Source organism: Mesocricetus auratus, unplaced genomic scaffold (genome assembly GCF_017639785.1).
Source record: "Mesocricetus auratus isolate SY011 unplaced genomic scaffold, BCM_Maur_2.0 Super-Scaffold_100009, whole genome shotgun sequence".
In the NCBI taxonomy this organism is placed as follows: Eukaryota; Metazoa; Chordata; class Mammalia; order Rodentia; family Cricetidae; genus Mesocricetus; species Mesocricetus auratus.
Window position 1 is genome coordinate 66,615,248 of NW_024429193.1, and position 27,605 is coordinate 66,642,852.

General features: G+C 43.4%; 1 protein-coding gene and 1 pseudogene across 8 annotated transcripts in view; both read right to left on the minus strand.

The window, feature by feature from the left end:
* Positions 1-27,605, minus strand: part of Gon4l (gon-4 like) — a 59,089-nt gene that overhangs the window by 18,352 nt on the left and 13,132 nt on the right. For 4 of the 8 annotated variants that reach the window (XM_040752432.1, XM_040752431.1, XM_040752436.1 and 1 more), the window contains 16 exons: positions 23,844-24,037; positions 23,180-23,254; positions 22,977-23,027; positions 22,205-22,255; positions 21,266-21,364; positions 19,998-20,117; positions 19,425-19,595; positions 18,024-18,216; positions 14,665-14,766; positions 12,159-12,199; positions 11,245-11,348; positions 8,034-8,232; positions 7,503-7,589; positions 4,880-5,048; positions 2,600-2,744; positions 442-592 (listed from right to left, as the gene is read on the minus strand). In XM_040752432.1, coding sequence (XP_040608366.1) covers positions 442-592; positions 2,600-2,744; positions 4,880-5,048; positions 7,503-7,589; positions 8,034-8,232; positions 11,245-11,348; positions 12,159-12,199; positions 14,665-14,766; positions 18,024-18,216; positions 19,425-19,595; positions 19,998-20,117; positions 21,266-21,364; positions 22,205-22,255; positions 22,977-23,027; positions 23,180-23,254; positions 23,844-24,037 — 1,952 coding nt within the window. The remainder of the gene's footprint in view (positions 1-441; positions 593-2,599; positions 2,745-4,879; positions 5,049-7,502; positions 7,590-8,033; positions 8,233-11,244; positions 11,349-12,158; positions 12,200-14,664; positions 14,767-18,023; positions 18,217-19,424; positions 19,596-19,997; positions 20,118-21,265; positions 21,365-22,204; positions 22,256-22,976; positions 23,028-23,179; positions 23,255-23,843; positions 24,038-27,605) is intronic. The other 4 variants (XM_040752438.1, XM_040752434.1, XM_040752437.1 and 1 more) reach the window with 3 other exon arrangements.
* LOC121142546 lies at positions 18,614-18,747 on the minus strand (annotated as a pseudogene).

The following is a 27,605-nucleotide window of genomic DNA, read 5'->3' on the forward strand; positions in this document are numbered from 1 at the left end:
GCTCACAACGACACAGGACTGCAGCTGGAGGGGATCCGGGACACTGCACACACTGGCACAAGCCACACACAGACACACGCTGAATTAAAAACAAAGGAAGAAAGCAGCACACTGGAGACAGTTGACAAACGGGATACTGTCATCCTGCAGAAGGGTGGAGTGAGGCAGACGCAGCATGGATGAAAGGATGGAGGACTGCCTGGTGGAATCCTTTACCGGAGCAATTCCATTAGAGGGGCTACGGTGAACGTACTCCAGAGCATTAATGGATCGCTGCCTTACACAGGGAAGGGTAGACTGATCTATACAGTGGGAGGAACTACCCTTTAAACTAGCCTTCTTTAGCAGGGACTTCCCTGCCTTCCCTGATAGCTGAGAGGAGGAGGAGAAAGGGCTAGGTGCCTCTGCAGGAGGCACAGGGGAGCTTGAGCAAACACTCACTTTAATCACGTTGTTAGGAGCTCTGTTCTGGTTGAGGTTCTTGATTCTCACCGTCAGCTGGTGAGCGGTCTTACAAGTTACAAGGTACTTGCTGATTAGAGGTTTAGGAAACTCAGTGCCTTCGAAGTGCTTCAGTCCTAAAGCTAACAGACTGAGAGAGAAGCAATGATACAACCTAACTTCAGACCTTTCTTCAAAAGAGCTCTCCAAACTGCTCTTGCTTCACAAACACTGTCTACACCTTCAGATACTTACCGAGTACTCAGTATTTTAAAAACCAAACATGAAGGGATCAGTGGCAGGGAAGGCCCTGGAACAATCCCACAGCACTGTTAAAATAAATTTCTTTAAAGTTCTTTGCACAAACGTCCTTGGTGAAGCTTGTGATAAAAACACAGAAGAACACAAACAGCCAGTGCACACCCTCAACCCCCAGGAGGCTGAGGCACAGACGCCATGCTCAAGATCAGCCCGGGTTCATGGCACCCCTGTGACAAGAAAACAAGGGCTGTAATGTAACTCACTGCTTACGGTGCTTGCCTGCCATGTGGAGGGCCAAGGACTGAACTTCAGTGCCCCTTACTTTGGTTCCAAAGATCACATAATCAGGGCTAGTGATATGACTGCACTGGCCAAGCACAAAAGAGACTGGTCCCACGTCAAAAACAACAACAAAAACAAGTCACAGAGTGAGCTGTCCCAGGAGTGGTGGCACACTCTTGTGATCTCAACCCCGTACATGAGGCAGGAATGCGGCTCTAAGCTGAAGGCTTGCCCAGGCTACACAATACCACTGGGCATCATCCCTCCCCCCAAAATAAAATTGCAAAACCCCAGTACTCCCCTCAGACAAAGAAACAAAACAAAAGAACTACAACACTGAAACCTGCTCTTAGAATATAGAGGCAAGAGGGTCCAAGGTTCAGGTCAGCCCTAACACCATTATCTTTTCAAGTACAATATTGGATACATGAGGATCTGCCTCAGAGAAAATAAATAGTAACTCAAAGAATAAAACGACAATTTGAAGTCTTTGTCTTTTCTTTTTTGGTTGGTTTGATTTTTCCTTACAGGGTTTCTCTATGTAGCCCTGGATAAACTAAACCTCCATCTGTAGTCAGAGCCAGCCTCGAACTGATAGATCCACCTGCCTCTGCCTCCCAAGAGCTAGGATTAAAGGCACTGGCCACCACCCACTGGCAAGCCCTTGTGGTATCAGAAAGCAAATTACCAAATTACAGATTCCTTAAATTCCCGAAGCTCTCTGAGTCCCAGGAGAGGAGGAGTCAGTCACAGTGTCTGGAACACACAAAGCCCGGGCCTTCACACCCAGTACCACATACCCAGGCTAGTGGCTCACACCTGCATTCCCACTTCTCAGGAGGCCCCAGGATCACAAAGGAAAGGCTAAGGGGAAAACAAACAGGAACCACTGTCTTTGGGCTGGTGGACAAAGGTTAGAAACTTTCTGCTTTGAAGATTTGCTTTCAGTACTACTACAAGATTGGCTCTCCAGCCAGTCGGTGGTGGTGCACGCCTTTAATCCTAGCACTCCTGAGGCAGAGGCAGGCAGATTTCAGTGAGTTTGAGACCAGCCTGGTCTACAGAGTGAGTTCCAGGACAGCCTCCAAACTACAGAGAAACCCTGTCTCAAAAAACAAAAACCAAACAAACAAAATAAACAAAAAAAAGATTGGCTCTCCAAGAAACAAAATATTAAACAATGCTTTTAAATGCTTCCAAAATGTGCATGGCAGGGCTGGACATAGGACTCATTACTTAGGAACACAGCCTACTCTTCCAGAGGACCCAGAGTCAGAAAACAGCACCCACAGGGTGACTCACAATAGTACAGAACTCCAGTGCCAGGGGATCCAACACCCTTTGCTGGCCTTTGTGGGCACTGTTATGTACTTGGTGCTCAGACATACAAGCAGGTAAATGAAATAGTAAACTAATAACAATAATAATAATTTTAAAAAGTTTTCATCACAACAAGTGTGGCATCTACTGCAAAAGAAGTGGCTGAAACTCTATCTATATGGCTTTTCTTTGGTCTGTGTCTTTGTTTTACATATCTTATTTCACCTATGTGTGTCAAAAGGAACTGTCTCTGCCTTTCACTAATGTAGTCTTTGGATCCTCACAGAAAACTTACTTGTCCTCAGCCTTGGTAAAGACGATCTTATCCCGAGGATTATTTGCCTTCAGTGAACATATTGGAAGGAGTTCTGGATACATGAAGACCTTGTTTGTGGCCAAGATCCAAGCCACTTGCTTTGGCAAACAGGGAAATTCACTAGCTGTAAGAAAAAACAAAAACCTGTGATAATACAATTCAAGGAACAAAGAGCTTCACAAAAGTGTATAAATCCTTTTTAGCATTCAAGCAGAGATCTCCTTCTCTGACTTGACCCCTTCTGTTTCCAGTTGTTTCAACCTAACATATTCCTCACAGGAGCTAAATCAAGCTGATTCCCCTGTCCTTTCCTGTGTGGAACACTTCATCCACTAAGACAGGAACATAAGGCACTGAGCAGTGTCCACACGTATGGTTATCCACAGGCATCTTTTCAACCTGTAAAAATTCTTTACAACACAAACAACTTCAGCAAGGTCTTTGTTCGACCATGATAAAAATTATACTTTGTCCATTCTTTTTTACAAATCTGGTATTCTAGATGTCAGTGAGATGGGACAGATGGGCCTTATGACCTGAACTCAACTCTGGAAGTCACAGCTGTCCTGTGCATGATGGTAATATATCTCTCTATCTCCCCCCCAAGCCAGTGTGTGTATGTGTAAATATGTAAATATGATTTAAAAATACACAGAAAGTATACGTGACATTCCTACTTTAAATGAGATGTTGGTTTGGCGTCAGGCCCCAAGTTAGAAATCAACTTTAAACATTTGTCAAACATGGTAGGTAGTACTTTACCACTGAGCTACATTTCTAGAAACAACAATTTGATCTTAATGAATCAGGGTAAGAATTAAACATGGGATGGGAAGATGGCTCACTGGGTAAGAACACTAACTGCACTGGGCAGTGGTGATATAAGCATCTAATCCCAGCACTGGGGAGGCAGAGGCAGACAGATCTCTGTGAGTTTTAGGCCAGCCTGGTCTACAGAGCAAGTTTCAGGACAGCCTCTAAAGCTACACAGGCAAGCCCTTCCTGGATAATCCAATGAATAAATGAATAGATAAAACAGATGGATAAGCTGGCCATTGGTGGTCCATGCCAAGACAGGCTCCAAAGCAATACAGAGAAACGCTGTCTTGAAAAACAAAAAACAAAAAAGAGATGGATGAACAAAAATAAATAAAAGAACACTAATTGCTTTTCCAAAGGACCCAGGTTCAATTTCCAGCACCCACAGGGCAGCTGACAACTGTGTGTAACTCCAGTGCCCAGGTATCTGGTGTCCTCATACGGACACACATTCAGCTGACAACTGTGTGTAACTCCAATTCCAGGTATCTGGAGTCCTCATACAGACACACGTTCAGGCAAAATCCCAAATAAATCATTAGTACCAAAAAACCCCAAAAGGAGGGTGGTGGTGATAGTGCACACCTTTAATCCCAGCACTCAGGAGGCAGAGACAGACAGATCTCTGTGAGTTTGCAGCCAGCCTGGTCTACAGAGCAAGTTCCAGGACAGGCTCCAAAGCTAGAGAAACCCTGTCTCGAAAAAACAAAACCAAACAAACCCCCAAAAATGAAGACCTTAAACATGACTGAGCCTTCACAACTTGACTTTCACCTTTATCAAACCCCAACTAATTTCACAGGAAACAACACTTTCCCATATTGTAAGGATTCAGGCATTATGCTGACCTGCCCCTGTCACCTGGCAGAATGCACTCAGACAGCACCCTGGTCAGCCCAGGGTCCATGAGTACTAGTCTGAAGGCAAAGGACCCTTTAAATGAAAGACCCCGCCCACCTATGCTCCATGCCCTCTCTCTCCTGCTGTCCTGATGTGGGGCAGACAGGCCTTTTCCTGCCTCCCTCTTCCCTTCTGACCTGTCTCTGTCTCTGTCTCTCTTTACCTCTGCCCCCTTCCTTTCCAATAAAACTTCTCACTTGAGCTCCATCTGCCTGGCGTGTTTGTCCCTCCACCTCAGTCACCCTCGCCCACCTCGGAATCAGACAAGGTTCACCTTGCACATCATCATGACACACATATCGTTCAAGTCCAGGTTTTAGCAAGGATTCCTGAATCCCCATTCACACTCTTCTCTTTCTAAGACTTACCCCAGCACAAATTTTAACATGTAATGCTAAAGCCTAGAATGTAAAGGAAAAATACAGAAAACTAAAAGTATATTCTACACACTCCATCCTAAGAATTGTACATAAAAAAATGATAAAGATTCTCATCTCTCACTGCAAATCAAAACCTGAAGTTGACACATGCATCTCCTACCAGTCTTCTTGGCGGTTTTCTGAGGACTGCAGTCAACACTGACATGTGTGAAGTCTTCCATGAGCTGCATAGCTCCCATCCAGTTACAGGGTTGGAACAAGGTCTGAAACTTGGGGTTGAACTGTTGGTGAAGGGCGATGGAGTTCTCTGCAAAGGTTCCCAGCTCTTTCTGACAAGAAAGGACACAAAGGAGATCTGAGAGGATTCCACAAAACTAGTACCACAGTCCTCAATCTCTGAAGGGGTAAGGGCTCTTGCTGCTATAGGACTAGAGGCAGGTAAAAATCTCTCTTAACTGACATGGTTCCATTTTGACTTCTCAGTCTTTGTCCTCAGACATTCAGGGACTGGACTGCATTCATTTGAAGACTCGCACTGAACATCCTGCAGCCTTGCAGACGCAAACTATACTCCCTACCTAGAAGCAGGACTCAGCAGCAGAGCTGTTGAGAAGTATGCTCAAAGTCCCCAATGTGAACCTCAGCACTGGGGGAGGAGGACGGGGCAGATCACAGGCACACACACCGGTTTTGAGTCTCACTCTGTAGCCCAGGACAGCCTTGAACTAATGACCCTCCTTTCTCATTCACCAAAGTACTAGAGATAAAGAATAAAGGGGACTACCACCCCTGCCTCCTGTTCTTAGAGAAATATTTTCTGAAGCTGGGTAGTGGTGGCACACGCGTATAATCCTAACACTCGGGAGGAAGAGACAGGAGGATTTCTGTGAGTTCCAGGACAGGTTCAAAACCACACAGAGAAACCCTGATTGAAAAACAAAACAAAAAACACAAACAAAAACGTCTGGAGAGATGGCTCAGCAGCTAAAAAAGCTTGTTGCTCTTTTTTTTTTTTGGTTTTTCGAGACAGGGTTTCTCTGTGGCTTTGGAGGCTGTCCGGGAACTAGCTCTTGTAGACCAGGCTGGCCTCAAACTCACAGAGATCCGGCCACCTCTGCCTCCCGAATCCTGGGATTAAATGCGTGCGCCACCAACGCCCGGCCGCTTGTTGCTCTTATAGAGGACCCAGACTTAGTTCCCAACATCCATATGGCGGCTTACAACCTTCCAGAACTCTAGTCCCAGGGGATGAGACACCCTCTTCTGGCCTCCACAACCACCAAACACACACTGCCCACATACATAGAGGCAACTAAAACACACAAAGGCATACATCTCATTTTTAAAAGTTTTCTGAATAATGCACCAAAAGAAAACTTTCTCGTCATCATCTGAATACAGTAACAAGGAAACAGACTCTATACCACGAAGCAGTGGGCATATTAGCAAACACATCATGGAAGCACAAAAGCGCTTTCTCCAGGGTGCACCTGCGCTAGGGCCCCTCCCAGGAGAGCTTTCCTTGCCGCCCTCCACAGATCTATTATTAACTCTATAAGAAAGAAAAGGGGGAGAGGTAAAAGGGAGAATGGGAAAGAGGGAGGACCCATTAAAGTTTACAAATCTTTCAAAACACCTAAAATGTCATAAGCAGAATTAATCCTACGCTGCACATTAAAGCTAAGCATAATAAACAGGTCACAAATTTGACATCCTTAATAGAGTTCTTGTCTACCATGCTGGAAGCCCTGGTTTATACCAGCAGCTCCCCATACACTGGGCACTGGAGTGCACGTCTGTACTGGGTTATACCCGCAGCTCCCCACACACTGGGCACTGGAGTGCACGTCTGTACTGGGTTATACCCGCAGCTCCCCATACACTGGGCACTGGAGTGCGTCTGTACTGGGTTATACCCGCAGCTCCCCATACACTGGGCACTGGAGTGCACATATGTACTGGGTTATACCCGCAGCTCCCCACACACTGGGCACTGGAGTGCAAGTCTGTACTGGGTTATACCAGCAGCTCCCCATACACTGGGCACTGGAGTGCACGTCTGTACTGGGTTATACCCGCAGCTCCCCATCACTGGGCACTGGAGTGCACATATGTACTGGGTTATACCCGCAGCTCCCCATCACTGGGCACTGGAGTGCACATATGTACTGGGTTATACCCGCAGCTCCCCACACACTGGGCACTGGAGTGCACGTCTGTACTGGGTTATACCCGCAGCTCCCCACACACTGGGCACTGGAGTGCACGTCTGTACTGGGTTATACCAGCAGCTCCCCATACACTGGGCACTGGAGTGCACGTCTGTACTGGGTTATACCCGCAGCTCCCCATACACTGGGCACTGGAGTGCACGTCTGTACTGGGTTATACCAGCAGCTCCCCATACACTGGGCACTGGAGTGCACGTCTGTACTGGGACACTTGTGAAGTACAGGAAGGACCATCACAAGTACAAGGTCAACCACATAGTGACCCTGAGGCCAGCTTGGACTACATGAGACCCTCTCTCAAAAAAGGAAAACATAAAGGATCCCAAGATGAGGAGGGTCTAACCAAGATGACATTCAAAACACTTCCTGAGAATCAGGGTTTGCCAAGCAAACAGAGGAAGCCACAGGACAAGCAAGTACAGTGACCAAACATGTCCAGTAGAGAAGATGAAATATAGATTATAATCAGTGAATAGCATTAACAGTGAAAAAGCACTTATCAAGCTAAGGTTAAGCTAAAGTCTGCAGAGGTATGGATGCATGGACCCTTACCAGAAATACTCTGGTGGTGCTGGCCTCAGAGCTGAGGTTGGGGTTGGAGGTGGTGAGAAGGTAGATTTGTGTCAAGAGCTGAACGTGCTGGGAAGCAAAGAAAACTGACATGTTAAACGTTGCCATTTCAGAAACACAGATCTTACCAAGAGGTCTGCAAATGTATCACACGTATCTTGCTTCTCTTGTTCTTTTGAACAAGACCACAAACTCACACAAACTTGACCCTCAAACTAGAGAGACTGACTGAAGAGGAAAAACTAAAACTGACAGTTCCCCAAGTCTGAATGCATCACCTAGAACTCTGAGTTCCCAGATCCTGCACTTTACCAGGTCTTTATTTGCTTTCCTGCCTGAGCCACAGGCCACGAACATGCTGTTCTCTCAAGGTCTTAGTGGACTGGGGGTCCGATGGCCCATGCTTTCAATGGAAGGCAGGACAGACACCTCTGACTTTGCAACACTCTCACTTTGGGCTTCAGTGTGAAGCTGGGAGATGAGGCAATTACAACACAATGAGAAGCCTCTTGCCTGCTGCATCTGCTGCTGAAGCCTGCTCCTCTGTGCTGGGTCTAGAATCAGAGTCTGGTGGACTGTCTCCTTCTGACTTTTAAGCCTCTCCTCTTCAGGCTGGGGTTTGCATGCAGATTTTTTCATCTTCAGCTGTTCAAGCAGCTCTTTCACTGTCCGATGTCGTTCATTCAGCAAGTTGGCCAATGGTTCCTCAAACCTATTCCCAACAAGGAAAAAAATCTGTATATTTTCCTAGGTCCACAACACATCAAATTCCTCCTAATAAGATATTAACCAAGCCTGACCAATGTCAATTTGCTTTTTACAAAAGTAAATTTATTTTCATTTTTAAGATATATTTTTAAAAATTTTATATGCACCAGTGTTTTGTCTGCATGTGTGTCTGTGTGAGGGTGTTAAGTCCTCTGGAAATGGAACTACAGATTGTTGTCAGCAGCCTTTTCGGTGCTGGGAAGTGAACCTGGGTCCTCTGGAAGAGTACCTAGTGGTCATAGGCACTGAGCCTAAAATTTCGTTACATCTCAGTATAACCAGTATTCATGCTCTTTAGCCAGATAATTTCCTCAGACTGTTAGGAATTATTCAAATGAAATAATTCATGTCTAGAATGCTTGACGCCTTGGGTTCAAGCTCCAGTGACGCCAACGAAGATTTCTTATCAATAGTGACAGAGAGCCTTCTAAAAGTACACCATTTAGTCTCATCTGCCTGCCCCTCCAGCCCTTTCAATTCCAGCTGCCCTTCATTCATTTCGTAAAAAGAGAAAGCCCAGGGTGAGGACATACCTCCCTTAGTACAAAGAATACTTCTCTTGTAATATGAGTTCTGGGTTTGTTTCCTAGCACCAATAGCAAAAGCACAAAAGCCCAACAAAGTCTTTCTACAATGTAACATGAAAAAAATAGGGCAAAATCCATTGCAGCTTCAATGAAGAGAAGAAGCTGTTAGTTCAAACATTACTATACTACGTCAATGCAAATTATCTTCTTTTACCCATTCTAACTCCTTTCTGTGTTACTTGAGCATAACTGTGATGTCCTGCAACTCCCGGCTAGATTAGCCTGGCCTCAAACTCACAGAGATCAGATTTATTTATTTTTATTTCATGTGTATGAATGTTTTGCAGGCATTTATGTCTGTGTACCACATTGCTGTATACCCGTTTTCTCTGAGACATCCCATCTTTGCAGGGAACCCCTAGAGACCAGAAGACTCAAAATGGCTTTAGGAAGTTCCTGCACTGACCAGATTCACCAGGCCCCTCCTTCCTAGGATAAACAAGTATACCAAACTTCTCCTCCAAGGCTCCTACGGCCTTCTCAGTTCTCTTCACATGTAAACAGGTGGTCTCAAGCTTCACTTTCCTATAGCTATTTGGTCTCTGTAAATTCTAGAGGTCTAAGAAAGTATTTTAAGGTGTGTAAATACAAGCTGTAAAGGTCTGAAAAAGTGATTTAAGGCTCATTTAAAAAAAAATGAAAACTGCTTCAGAGTGCTTCCCCTCTGTGCTAATATTATATTAAGACTTCAAAAGTTCAGAGTTTTAACATTAATCAATGAAGTTCTGATACGTTGTTAGTCTAAGCCCTGGTAAAAAGCACTGCTACTATTATCATAGTCACAAGTCCAAAATTTAAAATACCCATGGGGCTGGAGAGATGGCTCAGCAGTTAAGAGCACTGACTGCTCTTCCAGAGGATCAGGGTTCAATTCCCAGCACCCACATGGCAGCTCAAAGCTGTCTGTAACAACAAGATCTGACACTCTCTCACAGACATACATGCAGGTAAATCACCAAAGTACATAAAATAAGAATAAATAAATTATTAAAAAATATTTTTAGAGCCAAGCGTTGGTGGTGCACGCCTTTAATTCCAGCACTTGGGAGGCAGTGGCAGGTGGATCTCTGTGAGTTTGAGACCAGCCTGGTCTACAGATGAAGTTCCAGGACAGCCTCCAAAACAATACAGAGAAACCCTGTCTCGAAAAAACAAAAATTAAAATTCCTTCTGCTTCTCTTCTAAGTATAGACATAAAAGTGCTCCCAACTGTGCTAAAAAGATCTCTATCCAATTTCTATGCCCAACCCTCTGGGAAGAGAGTTGATGCTTTTAGCCCAGAAACATTGGGCCAAGCTTCTACTGTGACTCAAAAGCACGAGCCTCCTAACTTTTCTGGAATATTGATTTCACTACATGTTACAAGCAGTGACAAGGCAAACATATTTGAAACTTTCATCTCTTTCTGTAAACTTAAAGAGTTGTTGTACAGTTCAGAGAATTTACTTGAATCCAACTCTCATAGGCCAAATGGTCTCCAGGTAAGTATTGTAAACTAACAAACTAAGTTACCCACCTGTGTCTATTCTGGAGCATAGGAAATTTCTCCCCTGGTCTTAGACCTCCCATCCCCAAATGACTAAGACTGTGGGCTTGGAAGCTTCAAATGAACACCCTGAACAAAAATTTCCTCCTAAACCCTTTACTTAACATTCTCTCCCGAGTCTATCTATACCAGAAGATTTCAAATAAACTAGGCACTGCACAAGCACCTGGCCAGAATCTGCATCCAAGACAGTTCCTAAGCACCTTGTCCCAGGCAGAATTGGCTCACCAAATATTATGACTAGCGTTGTACTCCCCTAACTCCAGAGGATCCTGTACAACCTGGAGAGCATGCAAACATTCTTGGGTTCCCAACAACACTGCCCCAATTTAAGCAGTAAGTACTTGTAGATGAGTGCATCACCCTTTATCACTTACTAGTAACTTTACGGAAAAAGGAATGTTTCTGGTTCCTGCCACATCACAGCAGGCACTTAAGTTTTGCTCAACAATTCCCCAGTGATAGGTCAGATGTTAAAGACAATGAACACAGTGACATCTAGACACCCCCGTGGAGGGTCTTTCTGTGGCTGGCCTCGTGAAGCTCTACGCCTCTCCAGCACCACTCGCATGGAAAGGCTGCTCTCAGTGCCAGCTATGATTTTTCTCCCTTCCCAAACAGAAACAGCTTTGTCTGTAGCTGTACTGCCCCATAACAAGGAGACCGCTCTCGTTTGTTGTCTTGTTAACTACCGCACATCCAGGACTCCTCACGCTAAACAAGAGGCTGAGGAAGATGAACTATAATTTCTTTTAAAAAGCCAAAAATATCAAGCCTCTTCATAAACACACTATCCCTTCATGCTACATCTCAGCCAGCATACCGCAGGGTTTGAGGTGTGTTGAAGTTAGGCCGAGACTCTGATACACGCTCCTCTTCCTCTGGTCCATCTTCTTCCATATTGGAGAATCCCATTTCATCTTGGAACTGTGGACAACAGAAAAGGAGGGTTTTGACAACAGAAAAGGAGGGTTTTCTTGAGAAAATGGTCCCTATGTAAACCACTCTAGCGATAGTAAGTATTAGTAAGGTTAAAGACCCTGCTGCTTAGTAGCCTGCTCTGCCTGCCTGGCTCTGCAGCCCAGGATGTGTAGCTCTTCGTCACAGACACCCCTCCACTCACACTTCCACCCAGCCAACTCCTAAATCGCTTTTTAAATCTGGTCTGTCATGAGCTCCAGGGACCAGCTTCTCTGTACACACTGGAGCTGGGATTACAGGCACACAGCAGCACACACAATATGAACTCAGTTCCTCATGTTTGTATGGCAAGCACATCTCCACAGTTGCCAGACTACTGGACATTGGATCCTCTGGAAAAGCAGCAGGTGCTCTTAAACGCTGAGCCATCTCTCCAGTTTCCTCACACACCCCAAAACCTTTAAACAGACAGATTTACCTGCTACTCCCCTTTGGGACCACCCACTCTGGTCTATCTATGGAGGGTAAACTTTGCTGAGCTATACAAACCTCTGCTTCAACTGAAAAATAACCTAAAATCAAGAAACAATTTTATGAGAACCATGTCTCTATGATCACTGTCAAATGATAGTCTGCCACAGTAGGCTCCTAGAAATACCTGTGGATAATCAAGAGTTAACTACATGTGGGTAATCAAGAGTCTACTACTCAGAATTCACTGGCCATTGTACTCTTGGTGGCTCTGACACCTATGAGCAAAGGACAGAGCTTTCTTAAGAATTTCACCAAGCGACTCAGTCAACAACCACTACTCACAGTTTCAAACAGCTCCTCCATCAGCCCGTTCACTTCTTTCTCTGTGAAAGGCAAAGAGGGTGTTAGTAGAGCGCAGCTTCACTGTGCAGTAAGGAAGATGTCTATGGGGACAATGTATGCTGTTTCTCCCAAGGCATCTGAACAAATGCTCTTATCAATTCTTCAAGCAGGAACTCAAAGATGGTTACAAAACACCACTGTGCTTCAATTCCTGTTCAAGATTCTTGGGATACAGGAAAGAACAAAACACAGAAGCTTATTTTCATCAAGTTTAAATTCTAGTGGAAAAATACACAGAAAATGTCCAATGATTTTGTAATAAAAACAGTTCTCAGAATAGTGACGTAACATAGGTGTTCAGAGTCAATACCATACCAGTTACTTAAGTCAGCAGCAAACTATGGCTACACAGTGAGATTCTGTCTCAAAAGCAAAACAAAAATATGAATAGACATGGACTTGGAGAGCTAGCTGATAAAAGAAGTAAATTAAAAGTTCCCTATTTTGAAGTGTGTAAAGATAGCAGTCTGACGGGAAATGCCATTCTGTAAATCTGTCTCTTATTGGTTGTTGAATAAAGCACTGTTGGCCAATAGGGAAGCAGATAGGTGGGACTAGGAGTCTAGAAGGATTCTGGGAAAGAGAGACACAGAGACATCATGTAGCCGCCTTAGATGTAACAGGTCCGGACCCTTTCTCCAGTAAGAGAAATACTTAGATTAACAATTATGGGATTAAGTACTTAAATCAGAGATAGCCAGCAAATGGCCAACAGCTTCATAATTAATATAGCCTCCTATGTGTTCATTTGGGACTGACATGGCACTGGAACCAGGCTGGTGGGAAGGCTGCACTCTACAAATGGTTATCAGAAGTAAGATTGAATTTCCACATAGAATGACAAAAGCCTTAAAAGGAATTATAGAAACAAAACAACGGAGAAAAGCATGAGTTCTTGGTAGTAGCATTTTTCTCAGGTGGGCTCTGTTTTGCTAGCGACAAGCAGAGACTCACGCAGCTTGCTTAAGGGAATCTTCCTGACTCAGCATAAAAAAAAAAAAAAAACCCCAGCAAGGTTCTTTTGAGAGGCTCTGTTAACAATTGAATGGTGAGTACGAACATCTGGCAGTGGAGTGACAACATCTCCAAGCTGGCACCATGCTGCTGGATGTCAGCATAGACTGAGACAGTGGGCTGGAGTCACACTTATGCCCGCCATCTTGGAAAAACTGCAGTTTAAACAGCTGTGGTTTTAACAGATAAGACACTTGGACAGAAAAACAAAGATTTACAGTAAAGTCAGACCTGGATGAAGAACAACCTCTAAAGGCTTACACTGTGTTTAAAAATACACGTAAGATTGAGAGAGAAGCCGGGCATTGGTGGCGCACGCCTTTAATCCCAGCACCCGGGAGCAGAGGCAGGCGAATCTCTGTGAGTTCGGAGGCCAGCCTGGTCTACAGAGTGAGTTCCAGGACAGCCTCCAAAGCCACAGAGAAACCTTGTCTCAAAAAACCAAAAAAAAAAAAAAAAAAAAAAAAAAAAAAGATTGAGAGAGAAAAAGAAATGGCATAGTGGTAAATAGAGAAGCCGGCTGTGGTGGCACACGCCAGTAGGCATTGCTCCAGAGGCAGAGGCAGGCAGGTTTCCAGAGAAACCCTGTCTCAGAGAAATAAATAAATAAATACAAGTAAAAGAAATAGAGTAATAATAGTAGATAAATAAATAAGCCACATAAAGAAAATACACAGAGAGTCTGGATACTGTATGCTATTGTGTTTTTCAGTTTTTTGATTGCTCAGGAAGGAACAACTGCTAAAGTACACTTGATTATAAATGCTGCTGAATTATTTCAACTTATATCTTTTGAAAATGCCTTGACTTCAAAATTTAAGAATAAGGATATGTTACTCTGGAAAAGATACTTTATTTCTGTTTCCACAGAAAATGGAAAGCTGTGGATTCCTTCCAGGCTTCTGTGGTTTGATGAACCAAGACCCCCGGAAGCAGTTCCAACAATTAAGACAGCTAAGGTGATGCAGCCTTACAGACTACAAAAAAAGGAATTGGTCAAGGTTTCTGAATTTTGTCAGGATCCCCATGGTATGAACAGCGCCCCCATGCAGCAGGAAGCAGTTTGGAATGATCGCCGTCCAAATTCCCATATTGTTTATAAATTTTAGACTGGCATTCCTCAAGCAACCCACAGTGCACCTATCACTTTATATTCCCTTATTAGACTCACTGCCTGCAAGGCAGAGGCTACATCCACATTCATTTTGGCATCCAAAGTATAATACAACTTTGCCAAATAGTAAATGCCAAAGTAGGACTATAAGGTGTACAAGTAAATAGCAACTTTCTGCATACATAACATATTTAAACAAGTACAGAAATAAACAAAAGAAACTTAATGGTCTAAATTTGAATTAGCCATCAACTTCCAATACAACTACAGAGTAAACAAAGGAATATGGAAAAGACAATAGTGAACTAACTAACTTACTAGTGATTCTCACTGCGCGGTCAGTACGGAAATCCTCTGTGTCTGGTTCATCAAGATCTTCCAGGAAGTTATATTCGGGATCATCATCATCATCTGCTTCATCTAGAGGGAAATATTTTAGATAGTTTTTTCAAACTCTACCTTTTCCCCTCACCCAGAGAGGGTTTCTCCCTCTGGGTGTATGTATATGTGTATGTACGTGCATGTCTTTCTCTCGCTTCCTTTGGCTTTTTGAGACAGTCTCACTGTGGATCTCGAGCTGACCTAGGGCTCACTAAGTAGATCAGACAGACCTGCCTGCTTCTGCTTCTGCTTCCTAAATTGGGAGATTATGGGCTTGCACTGTATCACCATGCCGAGACCTCAACTTTGAACCTTTACCTGTAGAAACAAAATATTAAAGAAACTTCCAATGAGAATATATATATATGTGTGTGTACATATATATATATATGTATATATATATATAAATTTTATTGAACTTATTTGTGTACACATGAGTGTGGAAGCCTTGGCATGTGTGGTTGTTTGAAAGAGAATGGCACTCAGGAGCTCATATTTTTGAAAGTTTGCTTCCCAGTTGATGCAACTGTTTTGGACAAAGATGAGGAACTGTGGCCTCACTGGAGCCAGCGTGTCACTGGGGGTAAGCTTTAAGGTTTCAAAAGCTCACCCCAGGCCCAGTCTCTCTCCCTCCAGTTTTCAGATAACATATAAGCTCTCAGCTACTAACCCTGTGCAATGACTACCTGATTCCTACCATTCTCTACCATGTGTCACAGGACTCACCATCTACAACTAAAAAAGATCCCAACTAAATACTTCCTTTTGGAAGTTGCCTTCATCATCAAGTCTCTTCAGAGCAACAGAGCAGTAATTAACATAGCTTGTATGTGGGACTCAGAGAACACCGTGTAGAAGACAAATCTCTTCCTCCACCAGGATGGAACTGGGCTGGGCAGCCATCACTTTTACACAGAGCCCTCTCATCTCATTGACCTGGGCGTTTTTCTTTCTGTTCTCTGAGACAGGGTCATATTAGGTTACCCAAGCCTAGAAGTTACTCTGTAGCCCTGACTAGCCTCAAGGTTAGGATCCTCCTACATAACCTCCCAAGTGTTAAAACCGCAGGCATGTGCTGGGTGGTGGTGGTAGAAGTCTTAAATCCCAGCACTCGGGAGGCAGAGGTAGGTGGATCTCTGTGAGTCCATTCCAGCCTGGTCTACAGAACAAGTGTCAGGGTTGGCTCCAAAGCTACACAGAAAAACTGTCTTGAATAAACAAAACAGGTTGCAGTCACTTGTCAGGAATGCCCGCCTTCCCTGACTTTTAGGTAACATTTTCCCCAGTACTTTGCATGCATCACTTTCCACAGCTGACCTGTTGTCGTACCTACTTTGTCCTCTGAGCCAGGCTCCTCACCTCCAAACAACATTCAATGTCATCATCATCCAGCAAAACATGTGACTCACTTAAGCAGTCACACTCTGATTAGTTCATCTCACAAAAACAATCCTCTTTTCTTCTGCTTTTCAAATTTTATTATGTGTGGGGGTGCCAGCATAGCATGGCACACACACGTCAAGATCTGTGGACAATCTGCAGAAGACGGTTCTCTCCTTACACCATGTGTGTTCTGGAGATGGAACACAGGTAGCCAGGACTGTAACAAGTACCTTTACCCTGAGTCATCTCAATGGCTCCAAACAGATATTTTATGTAAAGGCTATTTGTACAATGATATTATAGTGTAAAAAGGAAGGAGACAAATCCCCAACAATTAGGAAAGGGCTCTGTGTTAGGTCCCCAAGGCCCAAATTGCACTGCTGATGGCAATATTTTAGAAACTAAAGCACTTCTCAGTAGCCCTGAACCAACACTGAACTCTGCCCGAGACTGCCAGCAACCTCCTCTGTCAGACTGAGCCGGGGCTGCTCTAGAGGCTGAGCTGTGTCTCCCTCCCTCGTCATACACTCTACAAGCACAAGAAGCATTTGCACTGCCCTCTACCATCCTCAGAGCAGGCCAGGCAGCTTGTTTCCATTAAAACTGCTGTTTCTTTCCACAGGGAGTGGCTGTAGTTGGTGGTTTCTTGCCGAGCCTACTGATACCTGTAACTGACATCTGGGGCTGAGGATGCTGCAGCATTTTCTTTTTCTTTTTTCTTTTTCTTTGTTTTTCACGACAGGGTTTCTCTGTATTGTTTTGGAACCTGTCCTATAGACCAGACTGGCTTCAAACTCACAGAGATCCACCTGCCTCAGCCTTCCAAATGCCAGAATTAAAGGCGTGCACCACCAACACCCAGCTGTATATGGATTCTATACATGTCATACCAAGTTACATAATACCTCAACTTAGAATGTTAATAACAGCAGATAATAAATAGTAGTAGTAGTAGTAGTAGTAGTAATAGTAGTAGTAGTATGCTGATCACTCCAAGTACCTCACTTTGCTGGGTTATTAACTGAGAAGGAGGCTACACATGGTACCAAGAGACCAAAGTACATTCCCCTGAGACCAGCTCTCCAGGCTGCATACAACTACAATTCTTTTCACTAACTGCTCATTAAAGGTCCTGGATCAGACCAATCTGTGAAGTTACAACTTCGCATTGGGATAGCAATATCACCGTTCCCCTGATCCCTGGATAGCCAAAAATGATAGGCCATGCTTGGCCACATATGGAGTTCTAGGACACCAGGGTACAGTGTGAAATCCTGTCTCAAAAGACTAAAGAGCCGGGCGGTGGTGGCGCATGCCTTTAATCCCAGCACTCGGGAGGCAGAGGCAGGCTGATCTCTGTGAGTTCGAGGCCAGCCTGGTCTACAGAGCGAGTTATAGGACAGCCTCCAAAACAATACAGAGAAACTCTGTCTCGAAAAACAAAAACAAAAACAAACAAAAAAGAAAAGACACCACCACCCTGCTTGTCCTATGGTCTTTACTTGCATGATGTTATACATGAATAACCACATGTACATATGCACACATACACACATATAGAAATACTTTAAGAAAGAATGGAACTCTGGGCTGGAGAGTTGGCTCAGAGGTTAAGAGCACTGACTTCTTTTCCCAAGGTTCTGAGTTCAATTCTCAGCAACCACATGATGGCTCACAATCATTTATAACGAAATCTGGTGCCCTCTTCTGATATGCAGGCAGAACACTATATCCATAATAATTAAATAAATCTTAAAAAAAAAGAAAGAATGTAATTCTTTATAGTCTACACTAATTTTTTCATAACAAGTGTACACTTTTTGCTAAAAATAAAAATATATGCACTTTTTTTTTGGTTTTTCAAAGATAAGAGTAGAACCGAGCAGTTCATAACTGCAAACAAAACCACTCACCCTCGTTCTCCACATCATCATTTAAGAGGCCCCCCAGCCACACCTTCCAGTCCTCATCATCAGCTGTATTTGGGTCATACATATCCGGGGTGATATCTGGAGCCTGAAGTTCAGCTTCCAGTTGGCCCAGAGGAACATCTTTCAGGGGCATCTTAGACCGAGTTCTGAATGCAATGAGACTATCCTCCATGGGCTGGCCAAAGGAGAAAGAAAAAGCATCCAGTACATGAAAACAATGTTTCCAAATTCTCCAAACTCCACCCTCTGCAGCACACCCTACTTAAAAACCTAGTTCTCTCCTCAAGACAGTATAGGTTTCCTGTCTTTCCAGCTGGGTATGGTGGCCCATCCCCTTAATTACAGCATTTGGGAGGCAGACGCAGACAAACCTCTGCGAATTCACACCCAGGCTGGTCGACTTACTGAATTCCAAGTCAGCCAGGCCTATGCAGTGAGACCCTGCCTCAATAAACAAAAACAAACAAAACTATGATGATGGGGGCTTACTTTCTTCTGAATCTAGTTTTAAATATAGATTTGGTTGTCTGAATAATTTTTTATTTTTTTAAATAAATATTTAACTTTCTCTACAGGGGAGAGTGTCAACACAGTTACCTACTACCACAAATTATGCACTCAAGCTTCCCAACTTTGGGGAAATCTCAGGGGTCAGCACATCTGGTGTGCAATGGACAAGCCTTGCCCTGGTTTACTTTTTTTTTTTTAAAGATTTATCTTTTAGGGGCTGGAGAGACGGCACAGAGGCTAAGAACTGGCTGCTCTTCCATAGGCCCTGAGTTGAATTCCTAGAAACCACATAGTGGCTCACAACCATCTACAGTGGGATGTGATGCCTTCTTCTGGCACAAAAATGTACATGCAGATAGAGCAGTCATAAATAAAAACTTAGAAAAATATTACTTTTTTATTTTGAGAGCATGCGTACTACCCAGCATGCATGTATGTGCAACACATGTGTGTGCTATGCCACAGAAGAGGGGGCTGCATACCCTGGAACTGAGGTTACAGATGTGTAAACCACAAGTGGGTGTTGGGAACTGAACCTGGATCCTCTATGACAGCAGCCAGAATTCTTTTCCTTTTTTTTTTTTTGGTTTCTCGAGACAGGGTTTCTCTCTATTGCTTTGGAGCCTATCCTGGCACTGGCTCTGTAGACCAGGCTGGCCTCGAACACACAGAGATCTGCCTGCCTCTGCCTCCTGAGTGCTGGGATTAAAGGCGTGCACCATCAACACCCGGTGAGATCTTTTTCCTACCACAAAAGACAACTACATGAAAATTTGAATGTAATCGCTCTGTCAGCGCCACCCCCTTATCTGAGAGTGAGAAATTACATAACCATGACTGAGTTTCTCAGCAATTCAGAGTCATGGTGCTCACCTGGAAAGAATCCATGCAGACAGGACTAGAGGCCAGCTCCTCATCTACCGCATTTAACTTCTCCATGAAAGCGCTATCCCTGGTCTGCTTTGGCTTTGGAGGAGGTGGGGGCCCCATGGGCACTACTTCAGCACTGATGTGCCTAACAGCAGGTGTGGTGACTTTCTCAGCCTGGTTAAAAAGGACATTGTGTTAGGAAGGAAGCAAGAGAGGGAAGGCGCTCTTCCCATGCAGTTAATGTGCCCATTTTCCTCTTTTCTAGATGGAGACAGGCGAATGGCCATTTCAACACATGCATCTAACTAGGTCTCATCCTACGTCAGCGAGAGAAACAGAAAACTACTTGGCTTGAAAGATAGTACTTAAAACATGGGTTGCACACGTCTGACCCTAACGAGAACTCAGAAAACCTCTTTGACCAGGACTAGGTCTCAGTCGTCTCTTAGCTGTTCGTTCTCTGAGGGACTTTGGAAAGGTGACAGCCCACCATTACCACTGCTAATTCTGCCACTTATAAAAGAAGTCGCTGCTCGTGTATATGTCTAAAGTCTCCCCTGTCTGATGCTAGGTTACCTCTGACAACACGCCCATCTCCTCATCTGTCTCAGCCACTTCAGAAGACGCTCGCAGTCTGGATCTCTTCCCTCCACGTGGAGACGAAGCAGTGCTTTCAACATCACTTTCCAGTAAGCTCTAAAACAAACCCAGTGCACTCTCGTGTGTGCCCCAACCTCAGCCCGGAGCACGGAATGTCACAACAGAATAAATCACAAAGTACCAGTCATTGGGGATTCGGGTTGCCAGGATGGCACAGCACTTGACTAGGAGTACGCGGCCAAGCCTGACAACCTGACTTCGGCTCCCAAGATCCACATGGTGGAAGGTAAGAATCAACTCTTACCAGGATGTTCTCTGATCGCCACAAGCAAACTGTGGCATGCACACACAAATAACACACCCCACACACAGATGTATGTGCACATACATACATACATTCAACATATAATGCATACAATAATTGTGTCATAGAGAGAACACATGTAGTAAATACAATAATAATATACATTTCAGAAAGAAAATGAATGTTAAATCACTTAATAACCTAAGGAGGGAAAGATGGCAGGGATCACATCCATAGCCGCATCTTCACTATAAACTGTCAAAGGGATTAATTAACAAAAACACAGAGGGAGGGGCTGGAGAGATGGCTCAGAGGTTAAGAGCACTGACTGCTCTTCCAGAGGTCTTGAGTTCAATTCCCAGCAACCACTTGGTGGCTGACAACCATCTACAATTCAATCTGGTGTATATGTAATAAATAAATAAATCTAAAAAAAAAAAAAAAAACACAGAGGGAGAAAAAGAAGACCTCTTCTGAAAAGTGTTAATAACCAGCATGAAGGCAAACAGCTTCATCCCCAGGACTCAGGTAGCAGAGGCAGGAGGATCTCTATGAGTTTGAGGATAGCCTGGTCTACCCAGGGAACTCCAGGCCAGCCAGGGACACACACTGAGACCTTTTCTCAAAACTAAAATAAAATAGGAAAATAATGATGAAGTTCAAAAACAAGAAAAATTATACCATAGTATGTAGACATGCATTTTTAGGTGACAGATCTATAAAAAAAACAGCAAATCACTATCAAAACATCAAGGTGTGAGTGTGTGCGGGGGGGCGGTACAGTCCTCTGTTGGTTTCTAATACAGAGTCTAGGACATACTATGTATCTGAGGATAAACCTGAACTCCTGACCCTCCTACCTCCATTTCACAAGTCACCAAATAAGCCCATCCTTACCAAGCCCAATTCTTTCCTTCATTAACAATGAACACTCACTCACCTCTTCAGCAGTCTCGTCTTCCTCTTCCTCATCTGGCTGGTATTCCTCATCTGAGGAGTCATCTTCTTCTAGGTGAATATCCACAAACTGTGGAGGCTGCTTTAATAGAAACACAGAACAACGGGGTGGGGGAAGACGGCTCAGCAGCTGCAGGCACAAGCCCAGAGAAAAGTTCAATCTCAGGACTAGTATGGTAGAAGGAGAGAACCAATGCATGCTATGACAGGTGCTCCCACCCCTCACCACACAAAATAAGTAAGCAAATATATATATAATAACAAAGAGAAAGAAATGGAAGGAGGCGCTGAAGAGATGGCTCAGAGGTTAAGAGGTCCTGAGTTCAATTCCCAGCAACCACATGGTGGCTCACAACCATCTGTAATGAGATCTGTGGCCCTCTTCTGACCTGCAGGGATACATGCAGGCAGAATACTGTATACAGAACAAACAAACAAACAAATAAAGAATTTTTTTTTAAAGAAATGGAACAAGGTTGGAGAATAGAAACTCAGAGACAGATGCATTCTCACCATACATTAGGCTCTGGGTTCTGGCTGCATCAGTGGACAGATGGAAGAGAGGAAAGGAGGGAGGGAGGGAGGGAGGGAGGGAGGGAAGGAGGGAGGGAGGGAGGGAGGGAGGGAGGGAGGGAGGGAGGGAGGGAGGGAGGGAGGGAGGGAGGGAGGGAGGGAGGGAAGGTCACACATATTTGGAAAAGGAAGTGACTATGTTAGGGGAAAAAGAACTCTGTGAGTGTAATGTGCAGTCACATCAAACAACACAGCAGGGTTCTTATGATTCCATTAGGTGGGAGGTTAGGTGTAAAAATTGAATAACCCATACCTACAATAAAAAAAAGAATGAGAAAAAAGACATGTCTACAATATAGTGAATACAGAGAAAATAGGTTTCAAAACTAATAAAGACTTCCAAATTTACCTTAATTTCGTTGGCTTTCTTAATTGGTGAAATATTCCAGGTTGGAATTACCTACCAAAAGAATGTCAATAATAACATGTATCTGCTTTTTCTTTTACTGATAATCACAAAGACCTATCTACCCACTTTGTAAGTAGCTACAATGATCTACTGTGTTGACTGTCACTGAGCATCATATTCTCAAGTATTTGTGGGGTTTATAAGCCCAGTACTTGCAGGGCTGAGAGAAGAAGTGTGCAAAAATCTCAGAGCAGCCTGGGTCACAGTGTGTGACCCTACTTCAAACAAGCCACCGCCGCCAACAGAAACACAGCAAAGCTACGCAGGAGACGATGAAAACAGCACTAACCCAGGATGTAACTGGTTGTCCTTGATTCATGCAGGACACAGCATGAAAACCTGGGTGGGGTGGTTCACATCGCAATCCCGTACTAGGTAACCATTCTCATATTGAGCTAAGAGCCCCAGCCCACACAAAATTCTTTCAAAAGGCAAATCAAACCAAGATTGTTCATGTATTTCTTCTCTATGAATAACCAAGAATGAGATAATTTTTAGTTTTTCTTTTTTTGTTTTTCAAGACAGGGTTTCTCTGTATTGCTTTGGAGGCTGTCCTGGATGGAACTCGCTCTGTAGACCAGGCTGGCCTTGAACTCACAGAGATCCTCCTGCCTCTGCATCCCGAGTGCTGGGATTAAAGGCATACACCACCAATGCACTGCCACGAATGAGATTTTATTTCCCTAGGTAAAGAGAAACTCACAACACATACCACTCCTTTCTCCACAACTTCCTTCAGTTTAGAGCGTGTCATCTTAGGCTCCTAAGAAGGGAGATACAAGAAAAAAATAGTCAATAAAACTTACAATGTGCTTTTTCCAATCTGAGATGTGTCAAGTTGTTTACAAACTCCTACATGACCACCCACAATGGAAAGTTTCCATGACATGGAATGAGTGACAAGAGGCTACTCACAAACAGTGGCATGTCTTCTGTCTCACTGATGGCAGCTTTCATCATGGCTACAACATGTTCATTTGTAATTACTTCCTAGAGGAGAGAAATGAAATCAAACTTTATGCCAAGAGTTTGTCATCTGGACAATATTCATTTATGTAACTGCCACTAGACATAGATCTCTGTGGAGGATAAACAGAAGCTAGATCCTCAACCTGAGCTCAAGAAAAACAACTAAAGATAAAGCAGGCAGAAGCAAACCTTGAAACAAGGTTACAGCAAATGGCCCCACTCATTACTTGCTACTAGGACAGAAATACACAGACCCAGGTAAGAGGTGGAAGAGAATTACATATCAAAGACATTATTTTTTTGATCTTGGCTGTTGAGCACGGTAAGCTAATACTCTTCTAGCTCTCAAAGGCATTCTTCACACATGTACAAAGCACCACTAACTACTATGGATGTTTTTCTGACTAGGAATCTAATAATCAAATCAGTGGAAGGAGTACAGGCAGTTCAACTAACCCTAGAGAGAAAGCTATCCTTAGACACATTTTATCACACTTAACTAACAGAACTCCTAATTCATATACTCAGAGTCAGGGGAGTCACAGGTCTACTTATTTGTTCTCGATGAAATGTTTCTAGGTTAACTATGTAGCTGCCCATGGCTACTCACGTGCAGGATGTTCCGTACATTGACTGCTGTCAGATTGTGCTGCTTAGCACCATCCTCTAAGGTACGGTCCAGCACGTCATCCAGTTTTAGGTCATGCACCATCGTCCCTCGTTCTTGACCCTTTCCATCTCGTTTCCTCTTGGTACCTTTTTTAGTTTTTTTTCTTCTATCACTTTCTTCATTCTCTTGTCTTTCTACAAATGAACCAAGAAGAAAGTCACTGGAATCTTGAAAAAACTTCTCTAAGAAATCCACCCCAAACCAACAGTGGAAGGAAACCAGCCTGCCTTCTGTCTGACTTGAAAACCACACACCATCACGTGGCAATGTGGCAATGGTGGTTTATTATGGAGTTGGTAATGGTACTACGGTCCAGGTCATAATACCTAACACTCAGCTGGGCGTGGTAGCAAACACCTTCAATGCCAGCACTAGAGGGACAGAGACAGGTGGATCTCTGAGATCAAAGCCAGCTAGTCTACATAGTGAGTTCCTGAACATACAGAACTAAATATTGAGACCCTGTCTTGAAAGAACAAAGTTAAAAAAAAAAAAAAAAAGATAACACAAGCCAAGCAATGGTGGTGCATACCTTTATTCCCAGTACTTGGGGAGGCAGAGGCAGGTGGATCTCTGAGTTCAAGTCCAGTCTTGTCTACAGAGCAAGTTCTAGGACAGCCAGGGAACCCTGCCTCAAAAAAACAAACAAAAAACAAAAACAAAAAAAATCCCAAAGAACAGAAAACAAAACGGGGAAAAAAAAAACCCTAAAACTCATGAAACATACTGGCAAACTATTTGATATTTGATAGAAGCTATTCATTTTCCCATTGTACAGATGAGAAAACTGAAACAGATCTGATGGCAAATCTGTTAACACCTTGGGAGAAGGCAGAGGGTTACAAGTGCCAGGCCAGCAGAGTCCACAGAGAGTGACATGATCTGCACAAGGAACCTCTGCCATGCTGGACATGCTGACCACACCTTTAATCCCAGAAAGAGGCAGAGGCAGACAGAGCTGCTCGATAAAAGCCAACCTGGTCTGCATAACAGGTTTCAGTCTAGCTGGGGCTACACAGTGAGACCCTACCTCAAAAAAAGGGGGGGCATAGAGGATAGAGAGATGGCTCAGTGGTTAAAAGCACTGACTTCTCTTCTAAAGGGAGATGCCATTGGAAGCACCCATATAGTGGCTCACAACTACCTTTAACTCTAGATCCAGAGGATCCGATGCCATCATCTGGCCTCTACAGGCATATGGTGCATAGATACCCATGCAAGCAGAAAGTTTATGATGTATAATTTTTTTAAAAATCCATAGATAAATATATTATTAAGTTAGACTTAGGAAAATATTTACAAAAAAATAAAAAATAAGGGCGGTAGGTAAGATGGCCCAGCAAGGAAAACTGCTTGAAACAAAACCCTGGAACCTACATGATGAAAGGGGAGAAGCAATTCCTCCAAGTTGTCCTCACTTCCATAGGTGCACCATGGCATACACTCATCCTCACTCCCTAAACAATATACATTAAAAGCATGCATGCTCCTCCAAAACAATACAGAGAAACCCTGTCTCGTAAAAACCAAAAAAAAAGCATACATGCATACATGCACATACACACATAGATTCTATTTTATCCAATTTGCATAAAGCACCTAGTGGGAATATATACATCATTACAAAAGAAAACACTAGAGTTTCCATAACCATAGTAACATAGTTAATTTGTGAAACTGGGACACAAACCTAGGATTTCTGACATATATGATCTGTACGGAGTAACAATTTCACTAGAGTCTAGAATTAGAATGTGCAGCTTTGTTATGTGCCAAATATCTGGGTCATTAACCTATACAAGCACTTCTAACATATATACACTTTAACCAAAAAAAGGAATATGATGTCTAAGATGCTACATACCAATAATCCCAACACCTGTTAAGTACAAGCATCGGGATCAGGAGCTCAAGGCCAGCCAGTCTAAAAATCAAACAAGAGAACCACCACTGGTAGATTATACCAATAATCTCACTGTATCTTAAAGGCAGAGACAGGAGAGCTGCTTGAAATTCAAGGCTAGCCTGGGCTATATTGAGATATAGGCCTGAATGAAAAAAAACACAGCCTAAATAAATAAAAAATAAAAGGACTGGAGAGATGGCTCAGTGGTCAAAAGAATGCCCTACCCTTTCAGTGGACTAAGGCTTAATTCTCAGAACCCATGACATGTCAGGTGGCTCACAACTGCCTCTAACTAAAGTGGCAACCTGGGTCTCCAAGGGCACCTGCACTCACATGCATGAATCCACACAAACACACATGCAGTATTTCAGAGAGAGAGACAAGCAGATCTCTGAGTTTGAGGCTAGCCTGGTCTACATAAAGAAACCCTATCTCAAAAAAAAAAAAAAGAAAGAAAGAAAGAAAGAAGGAAAGAAAGAAAGAAACCAAACTAGAAACCATATACACAAACAAACAGGGTTATAGAGAAGGAATAATATTTTTGTTTTGTTTCTGACACAGGGCCCTTTATATTAGCCCAGAGTGGCTTTCAAATTCTGATCTTCCAGCCTAAATTTCCAAAGGGCTAGATTATGTGTAAATGACATCTATCAATCACATACTAAAGCCAACTTTTTTGTTGTTGTTTTTCAAGACAGGGTTTCTTTGTATTGTTTTGGAGACTGTCCTGGAACTCACTCTGTAGACCAGGCTGGCCTCGAACTCACAGAGATCCGCCTGCCTCTGCCTCCCGAGTGCTGGGATTAAAGGCATGCACCACCAACGCCCGACCAAGCCAAACATTTTAATTCTAGATGCTCTAGTGAAATTGTTACTCTATACAGACCAGATAATATGTCAGAAATCCTAAGTTTGTGTACCAATTTCACAAATTAATGAGGTTACCATGGTAATGGAGTCTCTAATGCTTTCTTTCGTAAAATATGGTCATTCATGCATTATGAATTTATGGAAATTAAACAAAGCACAACTTATCCAAGTGCTTTATAGCCAATGAAATACTATACAAACATAATGAATCAGTCTGACAGTGGTGGCACACACCTTGGATCCAGCACTCAGGAGGCAGAGGCAGGCAGATGTCTGAACTGGAGGTCAGCCTGACCTACAGAGTGAGCTCCAGGACAGCCAGGGCTATAGAGAGAAACCCTGTTTTGAAAAAACAAAAAACCATAATGTACCACTATCATACCATCTGCTCTACAAAAAGGAACAAGTCAATTTAAACATCTACTCTGGATGTACACAAAAAAGAAGGGCAGGAGAAGTATCTCTACTCCACAGAAAAACAGCATATATAATCAGATAAAAGGGAAAGTTTGACTGTAAAATTCTAATAAATTTGGAGAGATTATCACAAACACCTAAATAAGGCAAAACCCTCTGGTATCTCTAGTTTGCTACTATTTGAAAACAAGGAGTTATCAAAGATTGAGATTACATCTTCTAAATTAAAAAATAAATACACTCGGGGGTTGGAAAGATGGCTCAATGGTTCAGAGCACTAGAAGCCAAGTTCAGTTCCCAGCACCCATGTGATAGCTCACAAAGATCAGACACTCTTCTGGCCTCTCAGGGCATCAGGCACACACATACATAAAATAAAAATAAAGAAATCTTAAATGGAACCAACTATGAAAGCTGTGGTCATATTCAGTGGGTTAAATAGTTACCATACAAGCATGAGGACCTGAGTTCAATCCCCCACACCAATATAATAAGTAGGCACAATAGCA